Source organism: Opisthocomus hoazin, chromosome 5 (genome assembly GCF_030867145.1).
Source record: "Opisthocomus hoazin isolate bOpiHoa1 chromosome 5, bOpiHoa1.hap1, whole genome shotgun sequence".
In the NCBI taxonomy this organism is placed as follows: domain Eukaryota; kingdom Metazoa; phylum Chordata; class Aves; order Opisthocomiformes; family Opisthocomidae; genus Opisthocomus; species Opisthocomus hoazin.
Genome location: NC_134418.1, coordinates 13970622 through 13997830, shown reverse-complemented (window position 1 = coordinate 13997830; position 27209 = coordinate 13970622). Strand labels below are relative to the sequence as shown.

The following is a 27209-nucleotide window of genomic DNA, read 5'->3' as shown; positions in this document are numbered from 1 at the left end:
AACTGATTAGTTGTGAAGTCTTTGATGAAAGAGTCTCTCTTCCTGCATTAAAAAGTAGCTTTTCTAAATGTCACCTTTAAACTTGTAATAATTCCTGTATGACACTGAATAGATGTACTAGATAGGTGGATTAAGCAGTATGTAAATGACAGCTTTCTACATTGGGTATTTTTTTTTTCACTGTTTAATATTATTCATGTATGGTTACATATTATCACAACTTATCATTTTTTCCTCTTTATAGGTCCTGCTGGGGACTTGCATCTGGCCTCAATGTGACATTAAGGTAGAAAAACACATCTACATATGTGTTTGCTATTAGGATTTAGTTTATTCACTGGTCATGCCTGAAGAGTGATGTTCGTCTCTAGACGGCTAACTGCCAGGAAATATAAATGATTGTCCTAGAAGTCAAGCCTCTCTCCTATTTACTGGAGTGAAAATCACCTCCAGATATCGACGGAATATCAACTACAGAAAATGCTTCACGTTATAAGGATGCCAACCACCTAGATTCATGCGCCCTATCTGTACAGTTGTTGTGGATGGTTTGCCATCTGAAAGCTCCTCAAGCTCTTATCCAGGCCCTGTATCTGTTTCTGAAATGTCTCTGCTACATGCTTTGGGTCCAGTGCAGACCTGGCTGGGACAAGAGCTAGAGAAGTGTGGCATTGATGCCATGATTTATACTCGGTATGTCCTCAGTCTTCTGCTGCATGATAGCTATGACTACGACCTGCAGGAACAGGTATTTACATATTTTAGATGTTGTCCAGTGAAAGTGAGTTTTTGTATCAGTTATGTTTTGTGTATTATACATGGGTATGGCTTGAATGGGGGGGTGGTTGTCTTTCATTGTGTGGGTGGGAGGGGGATATAAACCACACGGGAATCGGATTTGGTGGGTGAAGCAAGATTAATGTAGCTAATTTGCTGTATGAGCAGTTACATTAAACAAAATTTTCACATTGCTAAAATTGATATAAGAATTATTAACACTGGAGTGTTCTGTATCATAAATGCAGACCTTCAGTACTCGTGATTGTAAGGTTAACTTAATATTGGGACATTAGTCAACTAATGTAATTCTTGTAAACTGTGTGTCAAATTGGCCTGCTTCACAGTAGTTTGTAGACTCCCCATCACTTCTCCTCATGGGTTTCATCTTGTGCTATTTTCAGTAAGGAACAGAAAAAAACCCACTTTCTTTTAGTATTAAAGTATTTAAAATACGTTATTTCACATACATTATTCATTTCTTCTAAAAGAATGTTAGTGCTGAATCCTGATAAAAGGCATGCAAAAGAGTGGTGGAACAGTGAGTCGCTATACGTGGCTGTGATTCAGAAGGGGCAGGGGAAGAAAAGTGAAGCTGCGTATCAGATAGGCACAACTCTGTTACTGCTTCCGTGTGCCTTTATTACTACGGATTTTGTATGTGCCTAGGACATACTTTTCAGTCCTGATTTCACCTCTTTTTTCTTTTTAATCTTTTTTTATTTCAATTTCTCTGCATCAACACCCTGTACCAAAATACTTTTAATAGTGTAGTTTTCTGGATATAGGACTAGGGAAAGTTCTGGTGTTTTCAAGAAGGGGTGAGGATGCTGTTGGTTATAGACTTCATCTTACAAGGTGACTGTGATTACAGTGGGAAGGAAGGAAAGCAAATACCTCTGGCTCAATTATTAGTTCTTCTTTGTTGCTGTGGTTTGGGTTATACTGCACACATTGGTACCTAACTGCTTCACAACTTTCATTGTTTTCTAGTTTACCTTTTTAAAAATCCATCACGAGCAGGACACGGTATTGTGGAATAGATGTAAATGTAGCTGAAGCAGAAAAAAAATAATGTCAGATGCTGCCAGTTTCTGAACTCTTAGCAACCTTTACTATGCATAAAAGGCTTCATACTTCCATTGTGCAAAACTTTATGTGCAAAAGTAATTTTTGTTCAGAAGTGTATCTGGCAGCAGTGGAAGTCACCAGGAAAAACCTCATGATTAATAATAATAATAATAAAAAATGCAGCGTAAGCACTCTTTAGAATGTATCTTAACAGTGAACTTATTTAGGTCTTGGTCAGACATGAGTAACTGTATTTTAGAAGGGGACAGAATAAAGTTCCAAAACCTGTTTGAAAGGTGGGTGTGGGACGAGGACAGGAAAAAGAAATCAAGCGAAATCACACCAGAATTTTAGGAGCTTTATAGATAGCCCTGTGACCTTGGGGAAAAATGAAGACTGATTTCTTTTCAGTCCATTTTAGAGCATAGTGATTAACTGTGAAGTCACTACTGTGATAATTTGAAATGACTGAAGTGCCAAAATTAGTTTTCTGTTTATCGGGCTTTGCAAGAAGCAGGGTAACTATATTATGAAAACCTCATTCAGTTGATTTGTTGTTTCGATACCTTAACTGGGTACTTTGTGGTTTATAGCGGATCTTTAAGGAATGTGTCTGTTCTTTTTCCAAGTTGATTAGCTGAGCCTAATGAGCCAGAGAGGGAGGAATACCACATGCTGACAGGGTAGCCAAGACCTGTGTTGCCGGCTGGGTGCCGTAGTACAAATGTACAGGATGTCGGCTGAACAACATGGGCATTTGAAGAAGCTGGAAGTTTGTTTTCTACCCTCTCCAATTTGATCATGCTGATAACATACTTTATTGAATTTGTTCCCTCTACTTCTAATGACTGTTTTCTAGGTTTTGAGACCTAATATCAATTTAGTTTTGGGATGATATTCTATAATAATGATTGGATGCGTATGTTGTGAAACCTACCTAATTCCTTTCTCAGCTTAATCTTTAAAGACTGCAAATACAGATTTCTTATATGGAGAATCTTAAAGGAGGAAATCTTAAAACACATGTGCTTATTATTTTATTTATTTTATTTTGAATTTATTTTTATTTTACTTATTGCCTACTAGTTATTTGTATGACCTGGCATTTTAAAATTAATTTTGGTTTAGTTAAGTCATTCAGTAACAATAAAATCTGTACTCTAAAGCACATGTTTGCATATGAGCAGTTTCAATCCAATTTTGGTGATGGGTACAACATTTAGACAAAGGGGTAAACAAACACTAGTGTTGTTTACAATTAGAAATCAGGGAAGAGTTCAGCAATTAAACATCTAAATGAGAAATAATTTAGGAGTAAAAAACTGAGAGTTGGCTGAGGTCCTTTAATTCAAATTAATTCCCGTGGAAGAGTTGGTTCTTAGCATCTCAGGAATTTTTTCGCCCGTGCTATTCCTTTGATTCTTGAGAAAGATGACAGAATTTCCAGGGAAACAACTGTTCTCAATAGTGGGTTTATTGCAATGGCTTCTCCCCAACTTAGAGGACAGTTACAAAGAGGATGGAGGCTCTCTCTTCAGAAGGAGCCACGTAGAGAAGACAGGGACAATGGGTACAAGTTGCACTGGGTGAAGTTTCATTTCGGTATGAGAAAGAAATTTTGTGGGTTTTTTTTTGTATTGAGAACAATCAGTGGAACAACCTCCTCAGGAAGGTGACAGAGTCCCTATCGCTGGAGGTTTTTGTGGTGCAGTAGGACAGGGGGCTATATAATCTTACCTAGGCTCCCTTCCCCTTGAAAGGGTGGACCAGATGATCTTTTGAGGTCCCTTGCAACCTGTGCTGTTCTGTGTTTCCATGATTCTTTGCTTCTAGAATTCTCTTTCTGTGGGGAGTGATTAGCCATCACTTCTTCCCAAAAATACAGCAGTGACTTCTGTTTTGAACGGGTTAAAAGGAAAGTGTGGTCTTTAGACACCCAGAATGGGATTACACATATGAACAATCCATTGCAATGTGATTTTTTTTTTTTTTGAGGTGGGGGTGGTGAAGAGGACAAATTAAGGAAGTCTTAATCTTATGGATGCTGTATAAATCAACTTCATTAGAAATGTTGCAAACTGAAGTTGGTCATTCAGATCTTTCCACCTCAGAGTGTTCATGGCATCATCAGCACTGTTGTAGTCGCTTCAGGGAGCCTCCTTCTGTGCTTTCTTTATGGCATTCTGGTGTCATCAGCTGTAGCAGGGAAACGGAACTCTGATGCCCTGTACTGAGATTCTGTCAGTAAGTACAGAAACATTCCAAATAAAAAATGGATGAAAAAACATCCCTAACTTTACTGGGCATACCTAGCTATTTAAAATACTGGGATATTCTCTTCTGGTGTATTAGATAATATGTGGTTTCTGGTCTTGATTCTGCTGCAGACTTCTGTGGCTTTGGTCACTTGACCTCTCTTCCTCCAGTATTATCTGTATCTGTATGGTGAGGTAGTTTGCTATGTGGATAGAAGATAAAATGTGTTTAAGAGTGTGGTGTGTGGCGTTGTTTTTATTTTTCTTTTTTGTTTTTTTTCTGCTTGATTCTGTATTTTGGGGAGTCTTTTTTGTTTGCCTTTTTTTGTTTGCATTTTTTTGTTTTGTTTTTATTATTACTGTTAATTCCATGCCTTGCCCAATTAGAGTGGGTCTCTGTTGGGTGTCATTGTATGGACACAGGCTCAATATTGTGAAGTGATAGATCAGTGAGTCACAAGTTTTCAGAGAGCTGGTAGGAGCTTTTTGCAAGTACTTGTGTGTGGGGCCGTGGAAGGAGGCACAGTACAGAAAAAAAAAAAGTGAAAGTAAAACCCTAATACACTGCAACCAAATTTTACTGGAATGTGCGCCATTTTTATTCTGACTCATTAGCTTGAGCTGAAATATCTATTAAAATACTGGGAAAACTGATAAGCAGGTATGTTTTGTTCAGCTGTGTTTCAAAGTATTAGACAGCTTTCAAGAAAGAGATCTTTTGTGTGGTGAATTGCAGTGTGCTACCAAGATCTTCCAGATGGTTATACGTTATACATACCTGTCAGGAATTACTGTAACACCTCCTAAATTTACACATTTAAAATGTTTTTTAAAAAATACTGAAGTGCTGAAGCTAACTTAATTATCGTTGGCATTTACAGCACAATTCTTATTCAAGCCATACTTTCTTCTTTTGGAAATTAGTCTAAAAGCTTAAGATGTAAAAGTTCTTAAGCAGTAAGCACTCCTTCATTCTTAGTGTGCACACTGTTTTCTTTTTTTTTTTTTTTTAATCCCCCTTCCCCCCCTTTTTTTTTTCCCAGCAATGATATTGCTGGTGGGAGGGTTTAGGAGGGCTGAGGAGAGGAGGCTTTTTGGGATTTTTCCCCACCATTGACTGGTAGAGGAGAGAATACAAACACAATATGAATTGGATTTGCACATTTTCCTTGGTTGCTGTGACATAGCAGGATGTTCATAGAAATAGTTTTGGGGTTTTTTTTGTGGCTAGTTAGTTTAGGTCTATCGTATCAGAAGACAAGTAAGGGCTTCAGTAGTAGATTTGCCTTTTTCTATTTTCTAGAAACAAAGATGTTTCTTGCTTACAAACTTTCTAGAGAGCATGATTCTCAAATTGATTTACACATACATTAGTAATTTTGACCATCTGGACACCTAAAGGAATATGTTGAACCATGTTATATAACATTATATTCATTATTTAGTTGTGTTGGGGGGGATTTGTTTCTTTGCTTTGTTTTAAGATTTGAAGCTTATCAATGGTCTCTGCTCAAAACATTTGGAAACCGCTGGTATTTCGTTCTGAGGTAGATGACCTTTTAGATGCTTTCAGTTGGTTAAGGAAAATCTCGTAAAATTGGTATGGATTTAAAGACGGTGATGGTAAATGAAGTGCAGAATGTTTCTGTTAAGTATATATGCTTTCATTGTTTGCATTTTATTACTGCTTTTTGTTATTTTGGAAGAAAGAATAAATTGAGAAAACCCCATGAAATTACTGGCAAAGCTTTTGACTTTGGGGTCCCACAGAGTTGCTGTTGGGGAAGATGTGAACATTGTGAGACAACCTTTTGACTTCAGACCACATTGATTTTTTGATCAGAATGCTTTGCTTTTACTTTCCTGGTGTTAAACCAACTAGATGCTTTTAAGATTTCTGATTGTTATTTAAGTACTAATTAAAAATTTATTTGTAGATATACGTGTTCTCAAACCAGTTTATGATACAATAAATATTGCATCAAGATACTATAATCTGTGTGAAGCAGAAAGCATTGCCTGAAAATATATTTTGTGTGAAATGTTATTACATTGATCTTTTTTTATACAGTATTAAAATTAATGTTATTTGTTGTATCTCTTATATACTATTTGTAAGCATAACTGTTTCTGAATATAACAAGTTCATGTTTTTTTGCCTGCAGACTGTTCTTCCTTTTTAAGGGATGGAGCCTATATTTAAGAAAAAACAAACCCAAACAAAAAACAAACCCAACAGTTAGACACTCTGCGAGATAAAGGCTTTGTTTGTAAGCCTTTGGTCATGCAGCATGAAGGTCTCAATGCTTTTGTTATGCATACTTTCCATATCAAGTGTCTTCTGTTGCTTTTCATCTATTTCTTTCAACTCCTTTTTGGAAGTTGACTTTTTTTCCTGACCCTCAAAAGTAAAAGTCCTAAAAAAGTTTTTTTAAAAGAGAGTATCTTCCTAACTCTTAGAATTGAGTAGCTGTTTTACCGCAAACTGTATTTTTCTGTGACCAGCATGAGATTTTTCCTTTTGATTTTTCAATTTATAGGAAGGAGTGTTTCATTCTGATTATTTGTGAACTGATTTGAATAGTTCCATTCAGGTAATCTTTTACATGGAGGGATAGAAAAAGTCTTCAGAACGATAGCTACACTTCTGCTGACTCTCTAATCATATTTTTTATTCTTGCTTTTTCATCATTAGCACTTACATATTTGAAGTCCAAAATGTATTCTTTTTTGTATTAAGGGAAGAACAGAACAGTGGAAAAGAGACCTCAGCCCGTAAATTGTAGGTCTTTACTCTGTGGTTTTATCTCTGTAAATGCTTTTGACCTGTCACTCTGAACTGGGATGGGGGTATCATTGCCAACTCTTCTGCGTTTGGGTAGCATGTGCTGATGACATGGGTCACCTTTTGGTGACAGCGCTGGAGATGCACCTGCTAGCTTCCGAGATCCAGTCGAATGTAGGGCGTTTGTTTTCCCTGCCATCCCATATTAACCCAGTAGAGGGACCTGATGTCTAGGTATTTTTTTTTTCATATGTATATTTTAGAAGGAAGAGAGTGTGTTTTGTTGTGTTGTGTTTTGAAGTGAAAATCTCATCCATAACCTAAAGATAGGAGAAGAAATTAGGATTTGGTCCTCTGTACTACGCTAAACCTGTATTAAATGTTAATTTGGCTAGTATGCCTGTTTAACAAAAGATGACTGTGCAGGTTGTAGTATAATTGCAACTGCTCTTTTATCATCCCTAAGAAATAACTGTGGGTCATTCAAACACAGTTTTTTTAAATGCATTAGAGTATGCAGAGTACAGTTCAGTTACAGTAGGGTAATGCTGTGTGACTGCTGCACACAAGTGTCACTAAATTTCAGAGTTCACCAGCAACATGTAGAAGTAAATTTCTTGAATGTGAAACATTTTTAGTTTAGTTTGTATTTGTGTACTTCTTACTAGGCTGTGCAACATTCCTGTAAGAACAATTTTTAAACATTTCTGACCTTAGTTTTTTTAATCATTACCCAAACTAAGTATGTAAAACTCAAGATGTGGAAATTTGTGTACGAAGAAAAGGATAGTTAGGTAGGAAAGGGAACTGCAAGACCAAGACTTCTGTCTGTACTTTTTTACATGATTAATTTGAAGTCCTTGGAGTATTTAAATATATACGTTTGCAGGATTGGCAATAAAATCCCTCTTTATCTCATACATAAACATGTAAACTGAAGAGAGAGCGGATTTATCATATTTAGGAGACAGTACTATATTCTCAAGTTAATATGCACATGAAGCTTATTTATTAATAGAAAATAGTTTAGCTTTTGTAAAAGCTCAGGAAACTTAAAAAGTTTATAGAGGAAAGCTTAGCTGTGCTTGCCTCCCCCCCCCCCCCCCCCCCCCCCCCCCTTTCAGGAGTGGCTAGCTGAGGACTATATAACTTGCTCACACTATCATAGTTAACCTTTGGGAAATAAATCTTTTTAATACAACATTAAGTTGGTGATAAAAACTGGGGGGAATGTGGATTCCTCTTCGGTGAAGCAGTGGAAGATGACTTTACTGTAAAGGCAGTGCCTCAGCAGACTCCCAGACACCCTCTGTGAGCTGCTGCCTGTGCCGCAGGGTAGGGCCTCTTGGTTTCGGTCTTAGGGCAGACTTGTGATTTCCCCCAGTGCAATGGGCTTTGTCCTGGAAAGCTCCTGTAGTTGGATTTGTGAAGAGCAGCTGCACCTGCAGTTGTTTTGCAGGTGCCAAAGCCGTTTCAGTTGGGTTCCTTGGCAAGTGCTGTCAGTACGAGAGCTTCCAGCCAAAGCTCATGCAACAGTTCTGACCAATGCAACTGAAGTTCATATTGGTGCGGTGTCTCTGTGGGACTTACTCTTTTATTTTTTTCTCTTTCATTTCTGTTTTTAAAATTTATTCATTTTTAGTTGGCGTTTGATTTGTTAATTATGAGACAACTGCTCTGTTCTGTATTTCTGTCTTGCTGACTGTCAGATGTGGGGGAGATACGAAACATCATAGACAATGCATTTGTATTCTTTATTCCATTTTAGGGATAGGAATTGTGGTGGCAGGGATTGGAGCTCAGCAGCAGGCTCTCAGAGTCATCATATTTGTGCAGACTGTACAGATTTCAAGGTAGTCAGCTTCAGCTGATATGCCAGTACAGAAGAAAAACATTTGTTCTCAGAGACTATGGTTATCTGAGAAATTTTTCTTTCAGGCTGTCTTCTGCCTTTGTACCGGTGTGAGTGAGCATGTTGAAATGCTGATTCCTTTGCAGACATGTCTGTTCCAATATGTGAAGTGTCCATTTCGGGACATCAAACTTACATGGGCTCCGTGGTGCCTATCTTATGTACTATCCTATTGAAGTAGGCACATCTATGTAATACAGTTAAAATGTTATCTCTAGCTTCTGCTCTTGAGTAATCAGAGGTATCTTTTAAAACAGTACTGTATTACCTTTTAGTGAGTTTCTAAATAGCATCTAATGCTTAGTTATGGTGTATCTCAGTCATGCAAGAAGAGTAACAGAATCACTTTTTAATTGTTTACTTATGACTATTAATGTATTCTCACAAAGGCTTACATAATGCAAATCAGAGATAAAAGCTTGAGTGCCAAGCTGGTTTGTTCTCCTAAGAGTCAGGATTTATTTGCAGCCATCTCTGTGCTGATAATATTTTACTGTTTCGGGTTCTGGAGCTAGCTGAGATAACCTCCTTAGTGTGCTTTGTACAGCAGGACGTTGCATGATGCTACATTCGCCACGTGTCTCCAAGCATAAGTGTGCACTGCCTATATTCTGTGAAATCAGATGATTACAGTGGTCTGTGATGCTTGCCACACAACTTTATTCCTAAGTCCAAGAGAGCAACCTTAAATGCTGTGAAATAACTTCTCCAGTCATAAGACATCCCTTTCAGATATCTGGAATCTGTAGTGGCTCTTGGTTTCTCTTGGCTTTATAGCTGTAGCTATAGCCTTGCTAGATGTTATTCTTTTCTGCTTTTACTTTAATGGGAGAACTCTAAAGGCAGCCTGCTCAACACATAGGATTTCAACAGATGCAGCATTTGCATGTTCTCTCGCTCTTGGGAGTGGGTGTGATCAAATTTCTTCTGCTTGGTTTCAGCCTAGAGTAACTTCTAATTAGTGAGCAACACATAGACTGCACTTTCAAGTTAGTAGGATTATAAGCAAGAGTTTATAACTGACAGAAACTCAGTTTACAGGATTTTACACTCAGATTGATTGGTTTTGATAGGTAAGGTTCTTCCCTGCTTGCAAGTAGTGGAATCATCAGTCCTGAATGCCTTGAGGACCTTGGGGTCGTAGCAGTGCGTGATGTGGTCTGATATGTTATCAGCTGTTCTGTTACAGTCCCAGCTGCGTAGGATTGTAATGTTCCAGTTACAGCAACTGGGAAAGAGGTGACTGTAGTGGCTAGAGAGTTCATTGGCTTTTTACAAGAAGTCCAAGATTAATTATTTCCCTGGTATTACCTGGACTTGGAATAATTATCTAACATTAGAGAATGTTTTTGAGTCGTTTTGAGTCCTCTCCATTCTGTGCTAGCGTGGCTTTTGACATGGAGAAAACTTGTGCTGCTTTCTGAAAGTGTACTTGCCTGCTCTTTGTCTGCTGAACCTCTTGTTGCATGTCTTTTGGAGAACATAAGCTGAGCTTGTGCCACTGTTCTCGTGTTTTCTTCTGAATTGTCTTGTGTATGTATTAACTCATTATTTTTCTCTCAGTCTGAGGCAGCCTGAGGAATGTCTGAGCCGGTCCTGGCCCATTAGACCTTTCTCATTAGTTATAATGAGATGCAATGTCTCTTAAAATTTCCACAGAAGCAATTATGAAAAGGTATATATCCCTGTGGCTCTAATCAATCCATGAGAGTTTTTCCTGAATCTCAGTTTAGGGGAAGTATTTTTTCAGGGAAGATCACTGAAGGTACTTATACAGTCTGCTTCTTGAATAATCTTAAAGGTGAAATACACATGTAATCTGTTGCAGTTTTCCCCAAATTCTTCATTATGGGATCCTGCTAGAGGTAGTGAGCGCCTGTTCCATTTTGGATATAATTTATGATTATTTTCTTCCATTCCCTGCCTATCCAAACATCTCAAGAGTTGATTATTGGAGTTCTTTGAGTAAGTTTTTGGAAAAGCTTTCTTGCAGTGCACAATGGTTCATACCTGTCTACTTGAGCATTCAATTTAATTAAAAATCAATGCTGTAAAAACTGTTGGGGCTGGAAGAGACCAGGACTGCTGGACTACCTGGGTTTTCATTATGTCAGATTATATAGTCTTTTTTTCCATTTATTCACCACAAACCTTGATAGCAGTCACTTTCTTAAAATATACTAGTGATAGACTTTAGCAGGGAAATTTTGTGGGCTGTGTGTTGATGTTCAGGAATTATTTTGGGTGTGTTTGTGGAGAGAGAGAATGTGCATGCCTTTGGAGAACGCTGCTGGATTAAGTTTAGACTGTTCTGTCTTGTAGACAGAGTAAAGATCTGCAAATTCTGTAGTTCTGTCAAAACATTTTGGGGTTTGTGGTGTCTTGTACAATCCATGACCTCGATGTAGCAGTTGTTTTGGGTGATGTGTCTTTTCCTGGTTTTGAGCTTCTTGCTAAGGAACCACGGCATATGTGTTCTGTTTACTTTGTCCATATGAGCATTTATTCTATTTTTCCCTTTGGCCTGTCCAGGAATTTGATGATCTATTTTAATGGCATTTAAGCATCTTTAAAAAAGTTGGGTAAGAAAGGTTTCTCCTAGAGCTTGCGAGAGGAGCCTGCAGGCTAATGCCCCGGTTTGGAACAAGCAGACAAAACTTAATTTTTATGTACTGCAGTGGGCAGGAGCTGGCCCGCCATTCAGTAGGCATACAGCTCCAAACTGCTCGTGGCAAAAATACCTATCAGTTGCTCTGCTGAGCCTGGCAAATGTTTGCCTTTTTTTTTTTTTTTAAAAAAAAGAAAACAACTGTGCATAATTTTTTTCCCCTTCCTTGGAGAAATCTCTTGATGTATTAACTGAAAAAAATTGTTCACATATGTTAATCTTGCAGGACTCTGCTTGCATACCTTAACAATTTTGGGAGTTCTTTTTCACATTAGGTGATCTTGTCTGGATGTTTGGGTTACTTGTTTTGATAGTATTCTTTGAGTTGGGGTCTTGAAGGGAGAGACTGTGTGTGTGTGATTATTTTGTATTTGAGATATTACCACATTGAGTACTTACTTTTTGTATGAACTTGTTACTAGAACTTGCTTGTTGAAGCAGCATGTTTTGGCTGGCCAGCAGTAACTTTTACGAGAGCAAGAAATGCCAGACTGGTAATATGCTTGAATAGCAAGTGGTTTGTGCTGAAATTAAAATGCTTAAAAAAGAGGAATTCTTCAAAATTCTTCATTCAGAATTTTTTGTAATTCAGTATTTTCTTCTCTAAGATAATGGAAATTCTTGGCCTGAAGTCTTTTGGGTGTAATCTGAAATAGAAATGTTGACCACATAGATAATTATGGCTGTTCAATACATTATCTGAAAACTTGATATACATTATATTTGTTCATCTTAGTGTGTCTCTGATTCAATCTGTAGTGCATTTATACAGGGAGAATCTTAGGGAATCAGTTTCCCTGAACTTACTTGAGAAAAAAAAAAGGTGATTTTTAATTTTTTGTTAAACATGTTTTTCTGCTGATTTCATTTCCTTATTTGGGGAGTTTGTTGATCAGGTTGTTAAATCTCTTCCTTTCCTGTGTGTTTTGCTGAGAAGGCAAAATTTAACCCTGTTTGCTTACCTGAATAGGAACTGGGACCTTGAGTCACCTAGTGTTTCTGCATCAGGGAACTTAACTCTAGCTTCTATGAAATACGGGTCCTGCAAAGTTCTTGAAGTGTATTTTAACACCGATTTTCCATTTATGTAGACTAGGAGCTTCAAAACAATTTTCTTTGAGTCAAATCGCAAGGTGTCATGTTTGTTCTCTTATTGGTAGTAGATATTTCTCTATTATCTTTATAACAAATGAAAGTAAGGAGGGTGACTACCAAACTTGCTTTTCTTTTGCTTCTCCAATTTCTTGGTAGGGTGGAAGGAAGTGGTAGAATTGCTGCTCTGCGTAGTTGAGCAGGAGAAACATTTTAGAAATCTCTTTCTAAAATTTGTACCTGTATTTTAATTCAGGATTGAATTAATCCCTCCAAATACTGGATTTCTTGAGGCAACTTTAGCATAAAGAATATAGATACTTTACCAACATTTCTTTAGCCATATCTATGGTTTCAGTTATTCTTGTCACGGAACTTTGCACTTTCAGTGTCTTTACAATTAAAAATCTCTAATATGAAATTATCTAGTTATGTAGTAGGTAGGTAGGTATAGTAGGACTCTGAAGAATAGATGTTGAAATAGCAGTTTAGATATTCAAACTTAAATTTTTCCAATATCCAGATGGCCTCGGCTTCCTGTTGGTATTTATTTAATATTGGGTGGTCATCCCTTGAACACTTAAGTAGTGTTAGTTTGTTCTAAATATTAAAATTTTGTGAGCCAAATTTCAATTTTTCTTCTCTGTGTATGCACACTTTTAAAATCTCTAAGTTTGGGGTGGCATTGCTTTTATGAAAACTTCAGTGACCACTGAGCAGAACTGTGGAAATTTGAAGTTATGATAGAGCTCTAGCATTAAAACAAACATTACCATATGATCTCTAGTTCTGTTAGGAAAAAAAAGGTAAATGAAGGCATCTAGCAGCTGAAGAGAACAGAAGCCCTTAGTGATTCTTTCCATGTGAAGTAACTAGTTTGCTTGCCTTCATGCACACAGAACATTTTGTTGAACGGCTTTCTTGCCTGTTTGTCATGGAGACAAAGAAAAAAAAAAAACAAGGGAAAAAAGGAAGAGATTAATTTAAACTATTTGAAACTACCGGATTGTCTTTCATTAATCAATTTACTCGTCATAAAAGCAGAATTCTACTTGGTTTGTTTGTCACAAAGTTCTGCAAACTCTCTTTCTAGGAAATTCGACATTTTCTTCTTTCTTAGCTGTTCCACTGTAATGCTTTTTTTTTTTTCTTCTTTTTTTTTGGTAATTGATTCAGAGAGGTTCTGATGAATTATGACATAAGAATTATACATAAGGATTTTTTTCCTTCACTGTTCTGTAGGGTTTTAGAGGTGTGGTGTTTCATTTGTGTGCAGGAAGTGCAAGATCCTCAACAAATTTAGGCTATGTCAAATACATCTATAAATATGCTGATAAATATTGTGGTTTGCATGAGGATTTTAAACTTCAAAATTTTATGTGGAAGAGCTGTAATCCATGGTGTTTCCTAATCCTGTAAAATCTGAGGCTAAAAAATTAGCGATTTTGTCCAGCAAATAAAATGCAAAATGTGAACTTTTCAACAGTTTGGGTTTTTTTCCTATAAAACTTAAAATGGCAGCGTGAAGCACTGGCAGCCAGGTGTGACTGAAAATCCTATGTTCAGAAAGGAGTTTTCAGTGGATTGTCTAAAGCGGTAGAGAGGAGGAGAGGATCCTACCAGAGCTCTGGCCTCTGTCGCTGGATCCTGCGAGAGGAGCCGCGCGGTGCCCGCAGTGCCGGACCGGTGTGCTGACTCCGGAGGGAGGGATGGGACCCTGCTAAACACCGCTCCGAGGCGGGTGCCTGACGAGAACGCCGCTCAGCCTCCCTTCCCCCATTTAAAAATTTGGGTATTTACTGCAAGGATTAAATTTTTAAAAATTGAAGTGGCAAAGTTTGTAGACAAGTGTCAGATCTTTCAGATTAAATGTGTGGAGGATTGAATGAAATGCTTTATACATTTCCATGAGCAAGAAGGTTCTTACAGCTCTGCTGACAGAGTGCTAGCATACATGGTGAGTAAAGCTGCTCTGGCAGAGGTTAGCTTCAATGTGCCAGTACAAAGCAAAACTTTGCTGGTGCAGATACAACAAAGTACTTGAATACGTAGCATTTTGGTAATGTTTTCCTAGTGTAGATGTTGCGTTAATCAACTTTTCACCTAAGAGCAGAATAAATGAAGTTAACCCAGTGCACATTTGCTGCTGTGCCTGGATTTTCATTTTGGGTAATGTGTTGCAAGTAGGTATGTATTTTTCATTCATAACTTTGCCCATGTGGATGAGCAGGACAGCCATTGGAAGCTGGTGTGAGGGTGGGTGGGTCTCATCAGTTTGTATACTTTCACGTGATTATTGGGAAGAGTTAGAGTGCTCTACAGCCTCATTGTGTGTAAAGAAATATATAAACTACAATTTTGGAAAAGAATTATGAATTCATTTAAAAAAATGGAGTGTACATGTTCACACTCTGTTGAACCTATTTTCTGAGATTTCTTCTTTTCTTACCTTTTTTTCCTATTATTTCTTTCTGTTAGTCCTTCTAAGAACAGAACTGTAGCCTGTTCAAATTTCTTGTTTTAAACGAACCACTGGCGTCTTGCACAGTATAAGAAGAACAGAGTGTCTGTTAGCTTTTTGGTCTTTCAGAACAAAATCCATTTCTCCAGTTTTGGTGATCAAATAAGACTTTAAGAAATAAGTTCTACTCTTGAAGGACTTGGTCATGTAAAGTCACGAACGGCAGCCGTTTCAGTGGCTGCTTTTGAAGGTGACTGGCCCTTCTCCACCCTCTTTTTTCGCCGTCTTATTCTTTGATTGCACAGAGACAACTAGTTTCACTGACAGCTTGTCTTTCCTTCATTTTGAAGCCATGGAGAAAGGGGAGTTGTTTTAAATGAGGGTAGGCCTCAGCCTGGGTTTCATTAGGAGCAGTAACAGACAAGTTGAAAAGGTTGAGACGGGTACACTGAAAAGCATCAGGTGTTTTTGGATCTCTCTGAAGAGGAGGGTTGAGACCAGCATGTATTAAAAGACATTAAAGATTATTTTCCTGGTAGCCAAAATATTTCTTTGATGAGATGAACATGGGAAATCATGGGTATATATATGAATGGACAGCAAAGAATAAGCAAGTCTGATAATAAATTTTGTATGTTCTGAAAAGTGGTATAAAATGGATGCTATGTATGTTCAGATGATTACGTATAATATAATAGCATTCTTTGGTGTCATTGTTCTTAATTAAATATTCTTATATGTATGGGAACCCAACACACACCCCCAGTGTCTAATTTTCTTCTGAAATTAGTTCAGGTTCATTTTAAGATAAGCACTGCTACCTCTAGTCATAATGTTCATTGTGAGGCTGAGTTGAAGACTTTGGGATCTAACATTGCATTTTCTGCTTTTGGCTTGTTTAGCTTTCTCTTAAGTTTGATCCTAACTCTGAACATCCTTATTATTTCAGAGATCAGTGACACTCTAACACATTTTGTGTAAGTTACAGTAATACATTCAACCATAAATTGGCCATAAAATGATCTTTATGGATATGCTTTGCAATTGGAAAATATTGCAGTGAAGTGTGAGTAGCCTCCATGTCCTGTGAAGAATATATGTGCTTTTCTGAATATTAAGTGCAAGTTTTCTGTTAATAAACTAATCTTGAATTAGTCAAAAAGTAGTTTTTAGTAGATAGGTTGAGGTGGTTGTTATTCTGAACAGTATGTTATTTGTAGTCCTGTTCTGCTATAGTACTGAGCTATTAATGTATTCTAAATAGTGTAATTTCTTTATTTTGATTTTAGGAGAATGACATCTTCCTGGGCTGGGAAAAGGGAGCTTACAAGAAATGGGGAAAGAGTAAGAAAAAGTGCTCAGATCTAACACTAGAGGAAATGAAAAAACAGGCTGCTGTCCAGTGTCTTCGCTCTGCTTCTGATGAAGTAAGTTTGGACTATTTAATAGATTCTTAAGACTTTATGCCCTTCTTTGTGTTAGATATATTTAGCTTGTGATGCTTATCTTTTAATTTGTGGCTTCTTAAAATGCAAGTTGCCCATGAGTTCTCTGACAGTTCTTTATTTTTCTTTAGGAAATTATGAAATCTGTGTATGACAGCAGGATTTCACAAAAGATTCTGTACTTATATAGTGTCGTGCTTTCCTTTCTGCAAGTCCTCACCTGTTCTTGTCAGGGACAGTTGCAATGCACCAGTTTGTGTTGAAATTACCACAAAGCTTTGCATAAAGATATTTCTTAAAATTCAACATTTACTTTGTGTTGTGTGTGAGCAGCAAGGAATGGAATGTTTAGGCAGAAAGCCATTTTGTGTTGTGCATGCTGTATGTGTAATCCAGAATTGCTAAATAAAATGCAATGTGTAGTAGCAAATGTTCACTTTCCAGATTACATCATTGGGTGGAAGTGGAGTTGAAGTACACTGACTGGAGAAGGTGAGCAGAGGTGAAGGCAGCAGGTTGAAGGAAGATACCAGAGGCAGCAGATAGTCTATCTTTTAGTTTACAGAACTATGAATACTCTGATCTGTCACTACTGTAAGAAACTCTACCCTGCCTATGCAGCCTGGTTGCGTTATTGCTGCATACAGCTTCCTAGTCACAGTTGTTGCTTTCGCAAGTATTTGTGTGGTTGTGTGGAGAACTGGACTGGGAAAGTGAATCGGTTTCCTGAGATTAACCTGGTTGAGGTGGAGGAAATGTGAACCTGGAGAGGTTTCCTGGTAAGATTTGTAGCACAGACACTTGTGCCAGCAAGACTGGGGAACGTATGTGGCCAAGAATAATGAAGGAAGTGGGGCTGAATTGTGTGGTTATTCCCACCACCACCTTCAGCAGCATTGCCATCACATGCTGGCTTATTGTTTGTGAAGCTGCTTGAGCATTTATTTGTTCAGTTACTAAAGTGCTAATTGATTAATTGGGAGTTTTCTGAATGCCCATTTTCCCATTACTTAGTATCCTAACAAAGCAATGCAAAATATAATTTTGTTGGTAATTTGCTCTGCTCTCATAGTTACAGTATATTGAGGTCAGCATTCTGACTACCATAAAAGTTAATTTAAATGTGAAGAAATAATTGCCAGAAGTCTTTCTTGAGGATATTACTATCTTTATATACTCATTTTATGAACAACAAAAAGTAGTAGTCTTATACGCAGACCACAGGAATACAGGTGATCGATTTTAGCTTTAGAAATTACTCTCTGGATGCATCTTCACATAGCTGAAAATCAAGGAGCATCACGTAGAAGTAAATTTATATTATATAGAGAAATCCAACTGAAAAGAAAAAGGAAGGAGGTAAATTTATTAATAATTCCTAGTCTGCCCACACTGGAAAGTTTGCATAATCTAAAACAGAAAAAGAAGGGAAGAAAGCCTTCAACTAGAGTTTTGAAAGAACAAAAAGAATGTTCAACATAAACCTGTAATCTACAACCTGTAAACTTGTGGTGTTTCATGGCTATTTTGACTTCTCTTGCATGCCTAGACAATTCAGCTGGCACATTTGTTGTCTTTAACAAAATTGTAAACTAAATTTTTTAAAATGTATTTTCAAACACAAGGTGGAACTATTTTTTTTTAAAAAAGTTGTTACTTAAAGCTATTCTGTAACACTTCTATTGCATAAGAGAGAAACACAGGTCTTGTGTTCCCCCCCCCTGAACTGAGGGGAAGGGTGATCCTGCTTTGATGCTAATGATATTTTAAAGTAACTTGTAGGGTGTCTTTTCCTTCTGCTTTTCAAACACATTTCCTATGTTGGCTGGTTTCTGTACTTATATTTGCGTGTGTTGTGGTTTAACCCCAGCTGGCAGCTAAGCACCAGACAGCCGCTCGCTCACTCCGCTTACATTTGCTGTTGGAATGGGGGAGAGAATCAGAAGAGTAAAGTGAGAAAATTCGTGGGTTGAGATAAGGACAGTTTAATAAGTACTTCAAAAGCCTTGCCACATGAGCAAAGCAAAACCAGGAATTTGTTCACTACTTCCCTTTGGCAGGCAGGTGTTCAGCCATCTCCAGGAAAGCAGGGCTCCATCATGCGTAACAGTTACTTGGGAAGACAAATGCCATCACTCCAAGAGTCCCCCCCCTTCCTCTTGCTTCCACTGGCTTTATGTGCTGAGCATGACATCGTATGATATGGAGTATCCCTTTGGTCAGTTGGGGTCGGCTGTCCTGGCTGTGTCCGCTCGCAGCTTCCCCTCCCAGCATCAGAATCTGTAAAGTCCTTGACTGCCTCACAACAACTAGAAACATCAGTATGTTACCAACAGTGTTTTCATCCCCAGTCCAAAACACAATGCTACACCAGATACCAGAAAGGAAATTACCCCAGCTGAAACCAGGACAGTGTGCTGATCTGATAGGAATAATCAGTAGGTTTTGGACTGTGAAACATAATGTGACAATACTATTCCTGCTGAGGCATTCAAGCTGCCCCATGCGATGTTCATGATTTCATCTGTACAAAAAGGTAAAAATACTCTGTTAGCTGTAGCCAAAATTGATGATTAGTGGTGTGTGTGATGAGTGTTTATAAAAACTGTTGAGATACAAATAAATATTTGTCCTGGATTTGGCCAGGACAGGGTTAATTTTCACCGGACTCCAGGAAGGCCGGGGGGTGGGGGCTGACCCCACCTGACCAAACAGAGCCCGGTATTCCATACCCTGTGATGTCACGCTGGGTTCCGGTGGTGGTGGGGGGCGGAGCGGCGGGCACTCACTCTCAGCTTGGGGGGGCTCGGCGCCGGTCCTGTTCGGGAGAGCGGCTGCCTGGGTCGTGCGGTTCGTTGTTGTGTTTTTCTCCTTATTTGTACCGTTGTTGTTCCTGTTCCCTCTGTTTGCTGTTCTGTTAAACTGCCCTTATCCCGACCCACCAGTTTCTGCCTCTTTCTTTTCATTCTCCTCCGCACGCCGGCGGGGGGAGGGGCGGCCGCGTGGCGCTTTTGTTGCCGGCGGCAGCCGAAACCAAGACAATATTTTTTTCCAATGACACTTAAATTTTTTAAAATTATTTTCTGAATCATCTGAAAATGTTTACCTGTAAAGATTTTATTTTTTTCTTTTTTTGTCAAATATGTAGAAGTTGGATATGTTCTTTAGGATCTTCGTAAATATGTCAGCTAGCAGCTTTTTTCCTCATAGGTTTTTCTTCTTGCAAGAGGTCTCGCAGTAGTCCACATGGGTAGTTCTGGAGCTTGCTTACAGTTTTGCTGCTCTTCTGTGATCCTTTTTTTAAAGTAGGTGGATACGGAAATACCAGTATCCTCACGTGGATATGGAACGCTTGCTCTTCCAGCCTGACCTCTTCTTTCAACCTTAGCACTGCAAAGCAAGCAAAATTGAGGTAGCTCCATCACTGGGAGTAATCGAAAGAAGTCTTAGTGTATTTAAACTTCAGTATATTTAACTAAAATTGTATTTAAATGAACTGATTAGAATGTTTACCCTGTGTGTGTCTGTAGAGATAGTATATATACACACGTGTGTGTGTGTGTGTGTGTACACAAACAAAACCCCAAAACAGGCAGAAAATTAAATGAAGACTTTAGGATTCTGCCGCCTGATCTATTTTAGGGGGAAAAATGTGCAGAGGATGAAAATACATTGAGGGTTGATAATAACCTTTCTAATTCTCACAAGAAGTAACAGACATCCAGGTACCATAATTCTGATGTTTATATTTAATTACTTAAACCAGTAGTGTGTTCAGAAATTGCAGTCAGTCTGCCTCTTCCCTCTTGCCAGTAATCAAAAGCCCTAAAATGGAGTGAACACTTCAAGAAGATGCTTGATGGGGAGAGGAAGTCATGAAATAGATTAGATTAAAATTCACTTGATAGCAGTAAACACTGTTTTGTCACTCTTTCACTTAATGATAGAAATAAGTGTTTTGAAATCTTGTCTCTTGTGGATTTTCATTTACATAGTATTCATTCTTAGAGAGTACTGTATTTGGTAGCTTCGTTTTGTTTGAATTCATTTTTTTGTCTTTTAATAAAAAGTGCAATGCTGTAAACACTAGTCTGAGACAGAAACCCAAGATTCTAGTTATAATTTTATGGTGCAGAAAAAAAAATTTGACTTCAAAAAGCCTACAGCTTGATGTTTATTTCTGAACCATTTTCTAAGTTACGCGGTATGACAAGTCAGAGAAGCTGCAGTCTTCTGACTGCCCTGCATCACTGTCTTGCAGTGGCAGAGCATGTTGGGGATGAAGTGCTTGTGTGAGAGGAGGCCTGATTTTGTCAGATGCTATCTGGTATATGTAAGAATGCAAATTGTTAATGTATGAGTGTTCTGAGGACAGTGTTTTTTGTGTGACAAGCATTTTGGTGTCTCAAGTTGTCTGTACTCGTATGAATCTTTGGCTGCAGGTGCGCTTGATGCAGTCAGAAGAAGAGACAATGTAAGTACGTTGCAACTAGGCAGAAAATACAGACAGAATGATGGTGACAGGAACTTTTAAGACAAGTACTTGAATGTAGCGATCTTACTACAGTTCTAAAGTTTTGTGTTCTCCAAAACACTGGAATAGAGTATAAGCAGCAGTTTAAAGGCATGCCAAGGAATTGTTTGAATTTTAAAAAGCTTATTAATGCTGACCTTGAGTAGAGATTTTATCTTAATTCTTACCCTGCTGAACTGTAGAAGAAATTTTAAAATCTTGTTTTGCAATTAACTGGCAAAGTAGGGGTATCCATTCTAATGAAATGTTGGGTAAAAAAAAAATCAAAACTTTAGGATTGGGAGAATAAGAAATTTTGCCTGAAATTACTGCCTCAAATTTTAAGTAAAAAAAAAAGCAGTTTCTGTCAGCATTAAATTACTTTTTCTGGTTAGGGGTTTTTTTTGTTGCTGAGTTTTTAATTCCTGTCTGCTACATCTAAAACTGAGGTCAGTTTGTTCATGTGTCATTTCTGAGTTGCCTTTTTTTTTTTTCCTAATTTTTAAACCTAATTCTGAAATTGTTTTGGATTTGAATAATGAAACTTGTCAGTAACAAGACAGAAAGCAATATTTTTGAGACTCAAAAGTTTAGCAAAAGAGTTAAGAAATTCACCTGTGTTGTATTTTTGCAAAGTGGATAGTGTCTGAGCAAGACTGAATTAGAGGTTACTTGTTGAGACTGATACATGTCAGACTTTTTTCAGTAGGTGTATGTCCTGGTAATAATATTGAAATTACTCACGTTGCCTGTCTGTTGGTCATAAATCCAAGCTTAATTACCTTTCAGCTGACTAGTGTTCTGCTAAAAGTTGCATTGCTCAACAGAGTAGGCAGGTTCTCAGCTGCATTATGGCTGTTGCGATATAACGCCGTTCATTCACTGCACCCTTGTAGTATTGCGTGTGAAATTCCACCCCAAGATGGAGCTGGAGCTTCAGTTAAAGCAGTTGCTGTATCTTTGCTGAACTGTACAAGGACATTTAAAAATGAATAAGGGAGACTACTTCGGGTGTATCTTACTTTCTGCACTGACGAAGCCAGATCTCCCAGAGTCTTTCCTTCTCTGCCCATAGGTGGCCATTTCACATGAGCTGTTCCACAGCACATGCTGAGACCTTGTGCTAGTTAGTGTCTAATGCTGCTGATCTCTCCAGGTGTGTCCTCATGGGGTCCATTTCTGAACCAACCAGGCTCTCAGAATCTGCTAACTGCCAGGTGAAACAGTGTACCACATGGTAGAGTAAGAATTAGTCTTGGTTGATAGATTCCGTAATGAATTTTGAAAGAGCACTGCTCTAATATGTTTGACAAAAGCATCCGGTGCCTTCCATCCCACTGTTCTAAGAAGATACTGCTTGAGGGTAACACTGGAACATAAGTAGTGAAACTTCATAACAGGAATTTCTTTGAAGTGTAGTCAGGTGCGGGCATGCTATTACTTGGAGCATTGACTTTGCTTACTTTGAATTGTGAGGGGGGGGAATACAACCCTTCTGATACCTGTGTTACCATATGGGAACACAAAGAGGAACACACGTGGCTCTAGTCAACAGTGTTGTTAAAAATTTGAAATGGTAATCTTATGCTCAAGTGTACCTTGCTTTCAGCACAAACTTGAGATGTGTCTAAAATAAGATTCTGTTGAAAATTTCTTAGCATTTGTCATCTTTCTTACTCAAAGTGCAGAACTGTAAACTTACCATGCAGGTACTACCGTTCTGCACATAAACGTTATTTGAAGAAATAAGCTCCTAATCAGGCTAATTAATCACAGAATCACAGAATGGTGGGGATCTGGAAGGGACCTCTGGGGATAATCTAGTCCAACCCCCCTGCCGAAGCAGGGTCACCTACAGCAGGCTGCACAGGACCTTGTCCAGGCGGGTTTTGAATATCTCCAGAGAAGGAGACTCCACAACCTCCCTGGGCAGCCAGTGCTCCGTCACTCTCGGAGTAAAGGAAGTTCTTCATCGAGTTCAGCTGGAACTTCCTATGCTTCAGTTTGTGCCCGTTGCCCCTTGTCCTGAATCAATTGGTTATGTTTCCGTGTCTGAGCATGTTTTTGTTGATGGGTTACTCTGGCCAACTATTGTAGTCTCCAGAGATGATGGCACCTGCATGCCAGTTAGACCAAGGCACTATTGCATTATCTGTCTTGCTCTCTGCAGTAATGATGTGCAAGAATTGAGGCAAAAGGATTTGTAGAGCCTGTGGCACAGGGACTAGGTTTCTTTTCTTCTTATGTAGGATGACAGATTAACTAGATTATTTAAAATTAATTTTAATCACTGGTTAATTTTTGCTGTTCTCTTCTTTTCTGATGTAAGCCACTATTAATTAGGTAATACACTCTGACCTCTACGCTGGACTACCAGGGAATCAGCTAATAAATATGACGTGGTTTAAGCGATTTAACTTCTGCATCTTCATGTAACGAAAAGTGACATGAAAAAGAGATGTGTAAAGAAAGCGCCCAATATTCTTTTAACTTCTTTTTAAAAATAAGTAAAAAATGTTAGTCCAGAAGTCCCGTAGGGAGAGTGATGAAGTGCTGCAACGAACACTGTTAAGGTAAAGATAAAGGACAGCACAGGAGTGAAGCAAGTTGTATAAAAGCCATCTTAACAAATTGGAAAGATGAAATGCGTAAGTTGTTCTTGAAAGGTCCAAGTTTATTAAAGCAAAAAAATGAAGTTAAGGCTGCAAAATAACCACAGTGCTTCCTGAAGCATACATCCTGACTAGCTCAGTAGTAAGCTTTTCTGTGTGTCTGAGGATGGTTGTTCAGATTTGTTTTCCAGGAAATGCCAAAACATGTCACAAAACCAGTGAATATTACCTTTGTTCTGGGTAGCATCCAGTTGGCCTTCTGGAAAAGGATGTACTTAGCTGCACCTAGAGCACACAGCATGATTTCGGAAATAATTTAAAAATTTTTTAGGAGCTAAGAAGAATTGTAGATGAGGTGTATGTTTTGAAAAATAAAATCAAACTAGGACTGATGTCACTCAGCTTCTTCTGTGAGAAGGCACCATAGGGGTTTTATTATTTCCAACCAGTCATTGGTTTTCTCTGATCATTTAATCTGTATTGGGTTAGGAGAATTTGTATTGGCTCTGTATTATCAAATCTATTGGTTTGGAAAGTTTTCCTTCTTTCTCCATTCATATACTAAATAAGCTATGTGGTATTGAATTTGGCAAACTACATTAGCCTCTGTTTTATAACTTCAGATGCGATATAGAAAATTAAAGTGAATGTGTCTTGCCAAGGTAACCATTACAGAATAAAGTAATTACAATAAATCGATTCCTTTTTCCTTATGACTTTGGCATTTAAATAGCTATTTGTAGTACCACATATCTGATTTGTGAGGTTACTGAGGCTGCCACCCTTAGTATAATAGTAACTTTAATGGAAGCTGGCAAAAGTTTTCATTATTCCAATTTTGTACGAGTTTTCTTGATATAGCAAAAGTATATATCAAACTGGAGAAGTTCTTTGTGGGAGCTTAGTCTGCACAAAAGTTGCTTCATAACAGTTTTTTGGCATTTGGTTCTCAGTTTACATCAAGCAAGCAAAAGTGCTTGTCTTGTTTTTCTTGTGTTTAAGTATCTTCCATAGTATACATAATTTTGCCTTGGAGGCTGAAAGTAGGTGTTCGGTGTGACTGAAAGTTATTGCACCTTGTGTGTATTCCTAATGATAATGGGAGCAAACCGGGGCAAGGCAATTCTCCACCAGCAGCTCCTCTGATAAGCCTGGGACACGAGTAAAGTTTGTGTGTGCACGACTTGGAGGGAGAAGGCGGCACAATCTTTCAGATACACAACCATGGCCATGAAAATACAAGACAAGTTGGTTACAGAGCTCTCCTGAATAATGCCTTGTGTTTCATCACAGAACAATGTTATTAGATTATAATTTTGATTAATGTAGAACAATCATTTTCACCAGAAGTTTGAATTGGGGTCCGTTATGAGTTCCTAATCATACACACAACTAGACGTCAATGAATACGGCAGAGTACGTACTGAGGAAATTTGAAGTGTCCTTTCTGCGTTTCACTTGATGCAGAAAATAACTTTTGCGGAATTGGTGGGAGCATACTTTAAAAAATTTCTCCTGTTTCATTGATAAAATAGATAAGAACATTTCAGCATCTGCAAGGTGAAGTACTGCGATTAAGTGAAATCTCACAGCAGCATTGCTTACAAGGATAGTAAGTATTTTCTGACTTTGAAGTCAGCATGTTTTTTATAAATGATGAATAATAAACAAGAATAGTTTCCAGAGGGGAATTATCCTTTCTTGCAGGGATAACTTTTATCTTGATATAGGCTGATACAGGAGAGAGCTACAAGAATTTAGTTTTAAATAACAGAAGTCAGATTAGCTGCTCTAGTAACCTACATTTAGGGATGGCATGTTCATTTTAAGTTAATTTGAGCTGGTAATTGACTCTTCTGTCTGGAATTAGTAAATAACATGTGCTGTTATCTCTTTTGGAATGTGCAGTGTGAAGTGGTGAATTACAGCTCTGAAATCTAAGCGTGATCCTAGATACGTGATTTACCTTTCCTAATGCTGTTTTAGTACAGAAGACAGGACTAAGAGTTGCAAGAAAGTATTTTTATCTCCTTGTTTGAGAGCTATTGATCTCATATTGCTTGAGAACACTTGGATTTTTGTGATACTGTCAGTTTGTGTGCTTGGAAATCAGTATTCTAAGGTCACACATCTATTCAAGATGACATGGATCAAGTATTCATGAGCCCCAAAAGAGAAGTTAATAAATAGAATTTGTTTTTCTGACCGGTCCAGTGTCTTTGTTGTAAATCATTATGTATTCAAGTGAAAAGATACAGATTTAGTTGTGTTCTTACTACTGAAGGGTCAGGAAGGTGTTGTACGGATACATACTCTTAAATATTTCTTAATGTCATCCACCTTATGCGGGAGGAAAATCTCATAATGCAAACTGGAATCTTGTTTTATTCCTTTGAACTCTACCTGGGTTGAACACCCCAGAGAGGCTGGTGCTTTGGTGGACTGATTTGTTTATTAATTTATTTACGTAGTGTGGTCTTGGGGTTAGTGATTTTTTTCTTTTTTTTTTAGTCTTTCTATCTCTTGAGAACCTCTTTCGAGAGTACTTGTAATCACATGAATTATACTGTATCAGAATGTTGGAAAATGAAAACCTAGACTTTTACCTAGCCCTCATCATCCTATAAAATATAGAAATAGATGTGTGGTTGCAATGAATCACATTTTGTGCCTTACTCAGTTCACATGGCTTAACAGCTGATTCATATAGGACAACCCCCTAATCCTTCGCTTGGTGACAGGCTGCACGCCAAGAAAACAGCCCTGTTACACTACAGTCAGAGCACCATCTCTCTCTGGAGAGTCCTGTGACCTGTTAAAAGAATGATTTGAAACTATGAATATGTTGATTTGCTTTAGTTTCTAGATTAATGTTTGAACTTGTTTCTGTGGAAGGGGCATCTGTATTCTGCTCTGCCTGATCCTGCTTTGGCAGGGGTTTGGAGCAGATCATCTCCAGAGGTCCTTCCCAACCTCAACAGTTCTGTGCATCTGAGAAAGTGATGATTTGCTTTAAAAGTGTAAGCTAGACAGCTCTCAGAAACATAAAAGCAAATGAGTGATTATTGTAGTTGCTAAAGGAAAAGAAAGTGTAATGCTCATCTTTAAAAAAAAAAAAAAAAAAAAAAAAAAAAAGCTTAAAGAGGAACTTACTTCAGGCCTGTAAGGTATGAGGAAACAGGCCATGCTTAGTAAATATTTACAGTACACATTTCAAAGCTTCTGGAGGAAGATATGTTAGGCTAGAAGCAAAAAAAGAAACCCCCAAAAATCCAAACTAAAACACCTACTCCCCTCCCCCCCCAAAAAAAACAACTCCAACAAACCAAACACAAAAAACCCTTTTCCCTTTGAGTGGTAAAATCTGATGGAATTTTTCAGTTTTTGTAGAAGTATTTATGGTACGTCAACTGTGGAAATCTCGTTCTAAGTACTGGCCATCACAACTTTGTTGTCCTTTTTTTCCCAGAATTTTTAGCTATTGCATATGTGCAGATCTACATAACAGAGTATGTATTTGCATGGCATTTTTTGGATGGAAGTATGAGAGCCGTAACTAGACATCGTTACTGGGTGATGGGAAGGGGTGAAAGCTCAGCAAAAATGAAAAATTTTGCT

At 38.0% G+C, this 27209-nt stretch overlaps 1 protein-coding gene across 2 annotated transcripts in view; it reads left to right on the top strand.

Annotated features, from left to right (window-relative positions):
- The window catches only part of KIAA0232 (KIAA0232 ortholog), a 71422-nt gene that overhangs the window by 17287 nt on the left and 26926 nt on the right, over positions 1 to 27209 (top strand). The window contains exons 2-3 of one of the 2 annotated variants that reach the window (XM_075420467.1): positions 245 to 286; positions 16311 to 16448. In XM_075420467.1, coding sequence (XP_075276582.1) covers positions 16401 to 16448 — 48 coding nt within the window. In that variant the 5' untranslated portion in view covers positions 245 to 286; positions 16311 to 16400. Of the gene's footprint in view, positions 1 to 244; positions 749 to 16310; positions 16449 to 27209 lie in introns of both variants that reach the window. The other variant, XM_075420465.1, reaches the window with a different exon arrangement.